At 38.2% G+C, this 13,566-nt stretch overlaps 1 protein-coding gene across 4 annotated transcripts in view; it reads left to right on the top strand.

Moving 5' to 3' along the window:
• Positions 1-13,566, top strand: part of NFIA (nuclear factor I A) — a 400,419-nt gene that overhangs the window by 349,979 nt on the left and 36,874 nt on the right. For 3 of the 4 annotated variants that reach the window (XM_055585662.1, XM_055585661.1, XM_055585660.1), the window contains exon 10: positions 13,439-13,530. The exons of the other annotated variant lie outside the window; for it this stretch is intronic. In XM_055585662.1, coding sequence (XP_055441637.1) covers positions 13,439-13,530 — 92 coding nt within the window. The remainder of the gene's footprint in view (positions 1-13,438; positions 13,531-13,566) is intronic. 4 annotated transcript variants of the gene reach the window in all.

The raw sequence follows: 13,566 nt of genomic DNA, 5'->3' as shown, positions 1-13,566 counted from the left end.
CCAGGGAACCACAAACTGCCTATTCTTGTCTGAAATTAATAACAACAAAATGTTGAGCTTTTATTAATACCAAGCACTTTAAAAAGTGCTTTTTATGTATTATCTTGTTTTAATCCTCACATTAATGCTATGAAGTGCATACTTTGAAAAGTAAATACCTTAATGGAGAAACACGGGGTGTGAAGAGATAGATAACTTTCTCAAGATCACTCAGTCAAGTGTAGCAGCGTCATGACTCACACCCAGCCACCTTGAACCTACAGTTCATACACTTGGCCAGAGCATCCTTTGAGGATCTTCGCTTTAGCCCAGTTTCCAAGTTTGCGGTGCAGATCCTATGGGAGAAGTACAAAGGAAGATACTAGTGGTCATTTATGCTTCAGTGTGGATCAGTTTCTGCTGCTGAGAATAACTTTTTGTTAGCAGGGAAAGGAAAGAGAGCAGAAGGAAGGAGATAATCAAAGAATAGCGAGAAGGTGGGAAAACAGTAGCTATTGCTAAAGCCAGAGGTTCTTTGTTCCTTAGGGCTCTCCAGAGCTTGGACTGTTGATGAATGCTTAGAAGAATTACTCTCTGAGTTTTGACCCAAATAATGATGGCTCTCTTTTTCATCAACACTTTTTTATGTGTTAATTTTAATCAGTAATTGAATTTAGAACAAGTCAGTGAATATGTCGTAGACGCAATTTTTAAATGATATAAGGACTGTATTTCCTCTTTCAGAGAAGAGCCAGTAGATAATGACAAGAACGATTTTTTAAAAAGTTAGTGGCTTCCTTTCATAAAATAGTGTTTCTTTACTGGTACCTGGACTTTTCCTTTAGTTTTTAAGTTTTAAAAAAAGTTTATATTCAATGAAATCCACCCTTTGGTGTACAGTTCTATGAGCTTTTAAAACATCATAGATTCTTCTAACCAACACCACATACAGGATACTGAACAATTCCAAAGAGCTCCCTCCTTCTTCTTATCTACTCTTAAGTTAATGTCTGATGTCATTTAGTGCCAGGGACCATATTTTACTTTGATCTCTCTATTTCCACATTGAATTTTATTCTTCAGCCAGCACTGCTTCTATCCCCATTATATTTTAATTTTTTATATTCTTCTGAATCAGAAAGAGACCAGTTTAACTACAGTATTTTAGGATATGATAATAGTGACATTTTCATATGGAAGAGGGAAAAGAATTATTCAATAAAGTATATTGGGATGACTGAGTAGCTATCCACAAAAAATAAAATTCCTTATACCAAAATAAATTCCAGGTGATACAAAAAATATAATATAGAAATATTAAACCTTAAAGTACCACAAAAACATAGGGTAGACTTTTTTGAAATATTGAAATGAGAAAGACCTTTCAAATAATATAGAAAAGTATCGTGACATAATCTTGTTGTGTGTGTGAAAAACAGGCATTCTCCTATACTGTTAGAGGACTGTAAGTTGGTTCAACCTCTTCAGAGGACTATTTTACTATATATATATTTATATATATAAATTTTAAATGTAAGTCATACATAGTGTTGGACATATGAGCAAAGATATACATCAAGTATTCGTTGCAACAATGATTATAATAAAAGAGTGAAAGTGAAAGTCACTCAGTCATGTCCAACTCTTTGCGACCCCATGGACTATATAGGCCAATTCTCTAGGCCAGAACACTGGAGTGGGTATCCTTTGCCTTCTCCAGGGGATCTTCCCAACCCAGGGATTGAAACCGAAATATCCAAATCTACTAATATGATATACATTAGAAAACCCTTTGAAAAGAAGGATGGGGCTTGCTTCCCTGGTGGCTCAGCGGTAAAGAATCTGCCTGCCAATTGTCGGAGACACAGGTTCGATCCCTGATCTGGGAATATCCCACATGCCATGCCATGAGGAAACTAAGTTTGTGTGCCACAACTATTGAGCCTGTCTTCTAGAGCTTGGGAGCTGCAACTACTGAAGCCCACGTGCCCTAGAGCCCATGCTCCACAGCAGGAGAAGCCACTGCGATGAGAAGTCTGCGCTGCAGCTACGGAGTAGCCCCCACTTGCCACAACTAGAGAAAAGCCCGCACAGCAACAAAGGCCCAGCACAGTCAAAAATAAAAATAAGTAAATAAAAATAAGGGTGAAAGTGAAGTCGCTCAGTCGTGTCTGACTCTTTGCGACCCCATGGACTGTAGCCTACCAGGCTCCTCCGTCCATGGGATTTTCCAGGCAAGAGTACTGGAGTAGGGTGCCATTTCCGTCTCCAGGGGATCTTCCCAACCCAGGGATCGAACCGAGGTCTCCTGCACTGTAAGCAGACGCTTTTACCATCTGAGCCACCAGGGAAGTCAAAAATAAGGATAGGTGTATACGAATTCATGGAATAATCTTTGAGTTATATTAAGTCGGCAAAGGAGAGAGAGTGCTAAGAAACAGTATGTATAGAACATATACTACTGTAGAGTGGGGATGTATATATACACTTGATTGTGTATTGAAGGATAGAAATTGCTTTGTTGGGAGGTAGTTCCTAAGTACCTTACCCAGTGAGCATGGAAGAGATTATTGAGTTTTAAATCCTCTTTTATGTCAAATATAATGATTTATTTAATTTTTAAAGTATTTTTCTAGTGAACTAAAATTTTTCTTTAAATCTCAATCACTAATTACAGTGACCAAAACTCACACAGTGGGGTCGGGTAAGGGGGGTGAAAGGGGGTGATCCAGAAAAGCCTTGGTAAATTTTGTACATCTGATAGAAAAAATATGTGCTCTTTCTGGTGGAGAATTATATTCTTCTTCCCTCCCAGAGAGCATGGAATTTAGTACAGGATAACATTTTCACCCTCAATAGCCATTATTTGCTCATAAGTTCTGCTTCCCTGGTGGCTTAGAGGGTAAAGTGTCTGCCTGCAATGCAGGAGACCTGGGTTCGATCCCTGGGTCGGGAAAATCCCCTGGAGAAGGAAACGGCAACCCACTCCAGTACTCTTGCCTGGAAAATCCCATGGACGGAGGAGCCTCGCAGGCTACAGTCCATGGGGTCACAAAGAGTTGGACCCGACTAAGCAGTGACACGTTCTGCTTTAGGAATACATTAGATACAAATGTACGTGTGCTATCTTTAAGTTATAATTTTCAGTAAATACTTTTTTGCAGAGCATTTCTACTTTGTGCACAACCCAAATTTTTTTTTTCCACAACCCAAATTTTTAATGTCTAACTGTGCAAAAGAAAAATAATTATTGCAAATCAGGCACTTTGATAGGTGTTTTCATATGTATTACCTTAGTTGCACTTGATTTTTATTTTAATCTGAAAAATTAGAATCCTTAGCCCTCATTTTAAAAAGAGGAAACTGAGATTGAACCAGAATTCGAATCCAGGTCTGTCTACTCTACCACTTAACTATATTTCAAGGCATGCCATAAAAAAAACTTTTCTATTATTCTTATAAAAACTCCTGGGTACATTGAATTGGATGAAAAACAGGAACTCGTGAGTAGGAAAAAAAAAAGAACTGAACTTTGTCAAGAAGGAATGAGTGACAAAAGAAAACAGCCAGTGGATGATTACGTTCATCTGGGTTATTTAAGTTATCATAACCCATTCGTGCCTTATTTTGCTTCGGTTTTTTACTATTTCAAATGACAGAAATGACAGATGAGTTTTATGATTTTCTTCATGAAGATAATATATGGCAATGCAATGTAGGAAAATTGAAAAATACAGAAAAGTATTTTAAAAATTATATTCTCCTATAACCAACTACTAATTAACATTTTAGTCTGATTTTCTTCCCTTTTTTCAGTGCATTTCTCTGTGTATGCTTATATTTATATAAGATTATTGTGACCTACTGCATATAATATTTTCTATGTTATTTTCTTAACTAGTATTTTACATCTTTTCTTACTTTATAAGAAAAAATGTTCTAGCAGGAAATGTTATTTTAAATAATTTTTACTTATTCTCCTACCATAGAACATTAACTTTTGTCCTTGCCTATGGAATATCCTCCAGCAAATCATCAAACATATATTTTTGTCCCCAACTTGAATAATTTTATTAGGATAGATTCTGTAATTGGAATTACTAGTGCAAATAGTATAAATATTTCTCTTGATATACATTACCAAACTGCTTTTCAGAAAAGTTGTGTCAGTTTACACCCTTAGAAATTATATATGAATCTGATCATAACATTAACCCAGGAGAGATTTAAGTATTATTTTTTTAATTGGTTGAAGGCAGATACCTTGGGGTGTGATGCCCTTAATCGGAATTTGGTATCAGTAATCCCTGACTGGATGATTTTAGCAGTTTTCTTCAACTGTCTTAATGTAGAGTACAGTGGGATCCTGGAGATTTCCCATCTTGTTAGCTAAGCCTCTCCTTAGAGATCACTCTCTGGATTGCTCCTATGGAGAAGGTAGCCTATTAGAAATTCACAGAGCAGGGTGAAGCCTTACAAGAGTTAGAAGTATTAGAGCAAATAATGTTTATTATGCTGGACTTTTTTTATATAGAGAGGCTCTAAGGATTTAACTGGTTTGCCAAGATCACATCTCTAGTAAGAGACTGAATGGATTCAGTCTAGAATTTTCTGATTCTAGAAAAAAAAAATTTTATTTTCTATTAACTGCATTGCATTGCTGTAAAAATAAAAATATTATTTGGGGTTTTCAGATTCTGTTTTTATTTAGGATTAAAAATTACTAGAAGATATTTTGAAATCACTCATAATTCCAGTCTTTATAGATAATCACTTTCTGTGTATATTCTCCATTTTCTGTGCTTATTTTAAACATAATTGATCATATGTATGTGTTTATATATGTATATACATATATATATAATTTTATAAACTAATTTTATTCATTTCATATTATAAGCATATCATGGTATCATTATTATTTTAAAACATTTTTAATGACTGCAGTATTCCAACATATGGATGAAACATCAATTTATCCATTGGTTCCAATTTGTTGCACTTATAAGTAATGCTGTAATGAACATCTTGGAGTGTAAATCTTTATATGTGCTTTTAAGTATTGGTTGAGAATATAGTCCCAGAAGTGGGTTTCCAGAGTTACACTGCCTTTGGAGAGGCTACAGAAGCCTTTCAAGAGGGAGCGATCCAATATATTGATCTTGGTTTCTTTTTTTAGTAAACCCCAGCTGAATCCAGGGTTTATTCCCTGTGGCTCTTCAATATTACTTTCACCTGTGCCTACCATCCACGTGGTTGTTTTTGATCAATAAATATGTTCAGTTGAATAACACACAGCATACACATAAAAATAAATGATATAGAATGTGGATCAGTCATTAGAAATAAATTGAAATGAACTGAAACAAAGCTGTATTCTGTCCTTTAAATCATTATGAAAAAGAATATTATAGGCAGTATAAATAGGTTGTTTACAGGAAACACTCATTGTTAAGTGCCTCTTCATTACACAGATTTTGGTAATATAAAGTCAGAAGACGTCCAGATTCCCTTCTCTCTGTGTGCACACATGAATTCGTCTTATACCTTCCTCTCTGAACGTTTCATCCCAAATCATGATGTCATCTGAGCCCTACCCGCTATGAAGATCCCTAACACAAGTGGAGAGACCAGCAGAGCAAAGCCATCTGCCAAAACTGATTCTTTTCATGACTTTTGTGAACTATTGACACATTAAACATGTCATGCAAATTGTTACCATACATGTTAAGTAATGCTAATATATTAAAGTTCAAATTCTTTAGATTTTCAGGAAGAAGGCTTGTGGGTATGCTATTCTGTGATAATTTACTAGAGGCCTCTTGAGAAACCTATATGCAGGTCAGGAAGCAACAGTCAGAACTGGACATGGAACAACAGACTGGTTCCAAATAGGAAAAGGAGTACATCAAGGCTGTATACTGTCACCCTGCTTATTTAACTTATATGCAGAGTACATCATGAGAAACGCTGGGTTGGAAGAAGCACAAGCTGGAATCAAGATTGCCGGGAGAAATATCTATAACCTCAGATCTGCAGATGACACCACCCTTATGGCAGAAAGTGAAGAGGAACTCAAAAGCCTCTTGATGAGAGAGAAAGAGGAGAGTGAAAAAGTTGGCTTAAAGCTCAACATTCAGAAAACGAAGATCATGGCATCCTGTCCCATCCCTTCATGGCAAATAGATGGGGAAACAGTGGCAACAGTGTCAGACTTTATTTTTGGGGCTCCCAAATCACTGCAGATGGTGACTGCAGCCATGAAATTAAAAGACACTCCTTGGAAGGAAAGTTATGACCCACCTAGATAGCATATTGAAAAGCAGAGACATTACTTTGTCAACAAAGGTCTGTCTAGTCAAGGCTATGGTTTTTCCTGTGGTCATGTATGGATGTGAGAGTTGGACTGTGAAGAAAGCTGAGCACTGAAGAATTGATGCTTTTGAACTATGGTGTTGGAGAAGACTCTTGAGAGTCCCTTGGACTGCAAGGAGATCCAGCCAGTCCATTCTGAAGGAGATCAGCTTTGGGTGTTCTTTGGAAAGAATGATGCTAAAGCTGAAAGTCCAGTACTTTGGCCACCTCATGTGAAGAGTTGACTCATTGGAAAAGACTCTTGATGCTGGGAGGGATTGGGGGCAGGAGGAGAAGGGGACGACAGAGGATGAGATGGCTGGATGCCATCACCGACTCGATGGACGTGAGTCTGAGTGAACTCCAGGAGTTGGTGATGGACAGGGAGGCCTGGCATGCTGCGATTCATGGGGTCGCAGAGTCGGACACAACTGAGCAACTGAACTGAACTGAACTGAACTGAAGTAGGCTTTAATTTCATGCCCTGAAGGCTGTCTTTTTTGTTGTTGGTAACTTGTTTGTACAGACAAAAGATCTGCAGAGATAATAGAATGAGGTAACTGACTTCACATACGTGATCAAAATAATGGAAATTCAGTGTGGTTATCTTCTAGATTCCAAATATCTGGACAAAAATTACAACATCCATTCAATCACGTGGAATTTCCAAACCTCTGAATACTGGGTCATGTGTCAGCAAAGGCTATATGTGTTTCCTTGGCTGTATAATTACATTAATAATGCCAATCTAGGCCCTGTAAATTTGTCGATACCCATAGATTTCTTCAAAGGAAAAAACATTCCAATATCCTCCAGCATTTTTTTTTTTTGTGACCTGGCAAGAAATAGTGCTGTTCAAGTTCCCAAATGAGTCAATTGTAATAGGTTTCATTTAGAAAGTACCCAATCTATTTTCTAATAGTTTCTGCATTTATTTTTTTTTACAAATGAAAGTTTTTTTCACAGGGCTTTAAAAAAAATAGTATTTAACATATGATAGTGCAGTTAAGATTCCAGAGATTATTTCAATTAGGTATTTAGTCACCTCACTGCTTCCGTTTGCAGCTGCATGCATTCTGATGCACTGTCGGGTGTCACTGATAAACGTTTCATAAACTTGCCGTTTGAAAACACAGGGATCTGTTCAAGTCTCCATTCCTAAACTTGTTCAGATGACTTTTGTCCAGTAACTAGCACATTCCTGGGCAGGGAGTGAAATCACAGTTAGTCCAGCTGAATGAAATTGAATCTTTGTCCAGCGTCTTTAAAGAAAAATCCCCACATGTGAAAATGTCTTGAGTTTCTGAACACAAGACAACATGTGAAAGGCACACTGATTTTGAGATAGGATGGGAAAGGTTTAAAGTGTTAGGATGCCTGGTGGTCTTATGTTGTGCTGTGCTTAGTTTCTCAGTTGTGTCTGACTCTTTGTGACCCCATGGACTGTAGCCTGCCAGGCTCCTCTGTCCATGGAGACTCTCCAGGCAAGAATACTGGAGTGGGTTGCCACGCCCTTCTCCAGGGGATCTTCCCAACTCAGGGATTGAACCAAGATCTCCCTTACTGCAGGCAGATTCCTTACCATCTGAGCCACTGGGGAAGCCTCTAGTGGTCTTAATGGTGTTTAAAATTTGGTATCTTTGATTATTTTATAAATTATTTCTTCCTCTTGAAAGAAAAATTCAATGGACTTTTTCTCCTTCAATTTCAAACATTCAAGTCCCCACTCCTCAACTTTTTATCTTCCAGACCGTATGGCAAAGTATCATTTGCAGCATTTCATCTTTTCTTTCTCTCCACGACTGACACCCCCACCCTCCGCCTCTGTTGCTTTCCTCGTGCATCTTGCTCTGTAACCCTCAGTCCCTCTGAACTTGTCAACTAACATGTCTTTTACAGCCCGTCACGAAAGCCGAGATCTCCTTCTCCTCTACAGAGCTTTCTGTCCCCCCTGCCAGGTGTCACTTTTCTGTCCTTAAACACCCCACAGATTTTTATGTATATTACTTTTAGGCACTCATATTTTCACTTTCTGTACTCATCTCTCCCCACTAGATGCTAACATTTCAAGGATAGCAGTGTGTCTGGCTCATCTTTTTATCTCCCATAAAACTCAGCATAGAGCCTGGCACAGAGGAAGTGTTCACATGAGAGCAAGACAGAGACAGAGAAAGAAAGAGAGGAAGAATGGGAATACATAAGATATCTCTCCTTGATGCAGCACGGCAGTTAGACTTGGTAGAGTTTGAGGGAATGAGGATTGGGTATTCCTTCCTTTTAGATTGAGACAATGAGAAATTGGATATTCCTTCCTTTTAGATACTTGGCATCTCTCATGAACAGAACACAAACTTCTCTTCAAACTTTGTGTCTGCCAGGGTTTAGGGGACTTTGTTGCTTCCTGTGTCTGGAAGTAAATTCAGAATGTCAGAACTAGCAAGGACGTAGTGTATAGCACAGGGAATTATACTCAGTATCTTGCAATAACCTATAATGGAAAAGTAAGAAATTATATATATACACACACACACACACACACACACACACGTGGATCATGTTGCTATAAACCTGAAACTATTAATAAAACAACAGTGTAAATCAACTGTATTTCAATAAAAAAATTTTTTTAAGACAAATATCTAAGATACACACACACATAAAAAGAAAATCAAAATACACTAGCTCTCTTGCATTATCTTTTCTGCAAAGGGGCCTCACTGGGTCATCCCCTTCTCTCCCACCCCAGCAGAGGACCTGGCTGCCTCTGTCCTCAGGCCGCTGAGCCCCAGCACTCAGCCTCCTGGTAGCTACTCTGTGGCACTGGAGAGGGCTTCCTCCAAAGGGTTGCTCTCCCTTCACACCCTGGCTCTACACAGAAATCTGTAATTTTCTCCCTCTTCTGTTTTCCAGTGATGACACACATTTCAGGGGTTGCTAAATTTGAATTAGATCTCGAATCTGGCTGCCTACTTTCAAAACAAGCTGATGCACTCACATTTTCTAGTTTGTGAGATTTCAGTGGTTTTACTAATACAGTTTTTATCTTAAAGAAACCATCAACTGACATTGGTACAGATATTTTAATGTCTTAATATCTTGTTTTGCAGTCGTGTTTTTCCCCCAAAACAGGAAAGTTCCAACTATCTTTTATTCAGAACATTTGGACCACTTTTTTAGCCCCATGATCAGCTTATAATTGTTGGGTCAAGGCTATTCCAAACTCCAAACTGATTCATCTGGAAACTCGTGTGATTCCTCTATTCAGTCACCTCCCTTATTCCTTCTTATTCAGAGGCAAAAAAAAAAAACAAACACCAGATAACCTGGGAATAACAACAGTTGGAATCCTCATTGACTCACAGGCAGTCAGTTACATCCATTTCTGAGAACATAGAAGCTGTTCTTGCAGGGAGCACCTGCCCAGTTGTGAAGAGCAGAGCTAATGGGTGATCCCAACCACTCTCCCTGGCCACCCCACAATCTCCCTAGAGATAGATTCCAGTATTCGCAGAGGCTCAATTGCATATAAAGAAAGAATTGTTCATGAACTGTTTTCCAGTTGCTCATACTGAGGCCGGACTTGTACTGCCTAACTGAAGGATTTTAGAATTAGCAATGCATATGGTAAGTGGGCAACACAGAAGGATATGGGATCAGATTCTGACTTGAAATTTAAATACTTATCTCTGTGGCTAAGGCTAAGACTCTTGGATAATCTGAAGAAATACATAGGAAGAGAAAAAATATGATCAGATTAGCCCATATAAGAGCTGGCAAGTGTTTATTATAGGAATGTTATTTCATAAGGCTAAGAAAATGGTCCATGATGATGCTGCTCATGTAGGTCAAATGGCTGCTAAAAAAAAGCAAACACTTTCTGTTTCAGAAGCAGACAACTAATCAATACTTTGATTTCTAATAGTCATGTTTGTCATGAGGACTTTTACAATGAGGTTATATAAGCAAATTGATTTCCCTGTTGACGTTAACAGAAAATTATCAAATGCCCCTGAATCTTCCCTCCAGAGTTCTCAAAAATACCTAAGATAATTTCTTCCCAGAAAATTATTTTCTGGACTTACTGATTTTCTGAAGCTCCTTTTGCAACATTTGAGTGTTGCTGTAAGTAGACAAAAATTATAATTAAGACAGATAATGAATGTAATATAAGAGCATAGTAAGCACAGTTGTATATAATTAATTACCATATAGCCCCCTTTACTTCATTTTATATTCATGTTGAAAGCACTTAACTGGGCATGTGTAATTGATTCACCATGGCATATATGATTGTTTTAACAAAAAGTTTCAACCGAGGCTTTTGTTCAACAGGATAACTCCCTCATTCCACTGATTCTTTAGGAAAAATCAAATTCACCCTCTGTCATATCATCTCTGGAACTGCATCCTGTTATAGGTGAACACTCTGCTTATTGAAACTACAGTAATGGAAGATGAGTCAGACTTTCTTTCTTCCTTCCCTTGTTTTTCCTGTATCCTTGATTTTTCCCAGAATCAACTTTCTATAGAATAAGTTTCTCTGAGCACCTTTTGTTCCATCCAGTGACTTGGATACTCCAAGACTCCCAGATCTTTATAGTTGTAATATCTTTTTTTTTTTTTAAAGCAAACACCTTACCACCTCTCTCAGCATTGCTCTTTAAAAAAATAAAATAAAATAAACTTTGGAGTAGTTTTAATAGCCTATGAGAGCATTAAGGGCCTCCTGGGAAGTTTGGTCTCATGATTGAAGAAGAAACAAGAGCCAACTGTTAGTCTCATGGTAATTTTGAGTGGCTCAATTATTTAGATGCTAACCCTCCTTTCAAAATGGCAAAATTTATGTCTGGCAAAAATATTAAATAGAGAATGAAATGTAATACAGACCTTTCCAGATTTAGTGCTATGTAGGAGACCTGGGTTTGATTCCGGGGTTGGAAAGATCCCCTGGAGAAGGGAATGGCTACCCACTCCACTATTCTGGCCTGGAGAATCCCATGAACAGAGGAGCCTGGCAGGCTATAGTCCATGGGGTCATAAAGGGTCAGACTCAACTGAAAGACAAGCACTTTTATGGTCAGCGAAGACCTATCTTCACACAAAAAAGAAAAGAAAAAAAGCATATGTTTCCTAGGATCAGTCAGCATGCTTGCTGAGATGTCACCAGTACAGTCAAGTCATCGTAGGAAATCCCGTGTTATCTGTGATGATCAGTGCAGGCATTCACACACAGCCCTGCTGGGACCATCACACCAAGGCCTTACAGTTCAGCGTTTGTCATCAGTCACGTACCCTTAGAACCTTAACTTACTCTTCGTGCCTTTTTGTTCCTTCTCAACCTACCTACCTACCTATGCACGTGTAAAAAATGCTTTTTTCCCTCCTAATTGCTATCAGGCTTAACAGGTTATTTTATCTACAAGTTTCCTCCTTATCTCTCCCACATCCTCCTTGTGCCCTAGAACAGATAAATTCACTATCAAGTAATTATAGTCCATCATTTTCAGTATAAAACTTTCTGTTAAGACTTTTGAAAGCACATCAAAGTAGAGCAACAGGCCGAATGAAACCATTAATAAAGAGTATTTGACTGAGCTTTTTAAAAAGTAAATTTCCCCATAGCAATGAGTGAGAGGCACTTACAGAATAACTAAATTTATCTTTCAGATCTGTACAGGTTAATCTGACGGGATGGGCTGGGGAAGAAATCGGTTCCTAGACAATGTAATGTATCATACAATTAGATCATTTTAGATAAAGCTATTATTGGACAAATTCTTCTCAAACAAATACTACAGCCACAAAAAGTTTCTTCTTAATAGATATCAAGGGACCCTTTTATTCCTCCTCTATTCCAACACAACCATACTACAGGACCATCACAGCGCTGCGTGGGTGACTTACTTCTAAGACCAATAGGACTTGAGCCAGATTGGTTGGAAATTTTGTCTCTAGATACGCTTAACAAAGGAAACAAGAAGTCTAAGCAGTTTTCTGTAAAACAAAATCAAAGGAAGAGAGGCAGATGATGTTAATGTGCGGGAAAATATCTGGCATAGGAATTTGGTATTATTCCTTCAATTATTGTGTTTTTTAAAAAGTGCAAATCCTTTTCATCTTTTAGATAGTGCATGTCTTGTGTTAGTCCAGAAAACTTAGGCTTTTTACAAGTATGGGTAAGAAATTTGAAATTAAGTAATTATCTAAAAACTCTAGTAAAGAAAGAATATGAATAAATCCTTGGAGTTTGTGGTTAAGAAGTGAATTTGAAAGACACCAGAAAAAAAAAAGTTCGTTTGGATATATGAGCCAATGAAACACTAAAGCTACAGAATTTTTTCTCTGTAGAGTGAAGCTCTTCAATATAAGTATAAAAACCAGCAACAGAGCATTTATGTACTGTGAAAAACACAGTGAGCTGAAGTGTGGTATCTGAGGTCCCAGGTTTATGTGGGGTCTTGATGGTTTGTACCTGAACAGAAAGGTTCTAGAATGGGAAGACTACAAATGTTAATACAGTAAGCACATTTTGTGATCGTAAAATTCTAGACACCCCACTAAGCCTGTAAAGCCAGTGTGCTCTACATGGTTTTCCACTGCCTTTCTGGAGAACCCAGTCCGTTTGTAAAGACTCTTCTATTGTATTTAGAGATCGAGGAACAGGAACATCCCATGATCTTTAGGACGGTAGTAGTGTGAAAAGCAAGATTGTAAAATGAACTGCTTTCCTCCCCTTTCTACCTAATTTCTTTCTCCTGTGCTTTTAAAGACTAGGATATCTCTTTCTGACCCCAGAACTCATGTTTCACTCAGAAAGTATACTTTGCAAATGTCCTGCATGTTCTAATTTGTATGATGGAAGGAGAAAAGAGCTCATCTGAGCACCAGTTTGACGCTGTTTTACTCCAACAGTCTTTGGAAGCCAACCCCCCTTCCTTTTTGACTGTCTAAAATGCCCTCGCTAGCTAGATCCCTCTGCTAGCTACAGTGTTTGCACATTTCCTTGTTAATCAGCTGCGTAGGCTCGGAGACTGTGTGTTTTGGTGTTGTCTGCGTGTGCAATCTCGTGCTGCTTCCTGAACGCATGTGTCCCTTCCCTTCACAGCCTACTCGACACCCAGCACCTCCCCCGCAAACCGATTCGTCAGTGTTGGACCACGGGATCCAAGCTTTGTAAATATCCCTCAACAGACACAGGTGGGCCGCTCTCATCTTTTCTGTATGTGGTGCAGC

Source organism: Bubalus kerabau, chromosome 6 (genome assembly GCF_029407905.1).
Source record: "Bubalus kerabau isolate K-KA32 ecotype Philippines breed swamp buffalo chromosome 6, PCC_UOA_SB_1v2, whole genome shotgun sequence".
NCBI classification, from domain to species: Eukaryota; Metazoa; Chordata; class Mammalia; order Artiodactyla; family Bovidae; genus Bubalus; species Bubalus kerabau.
This window is presented reverse-complemented; position numbering and strand designations above follow the sequence as displayed.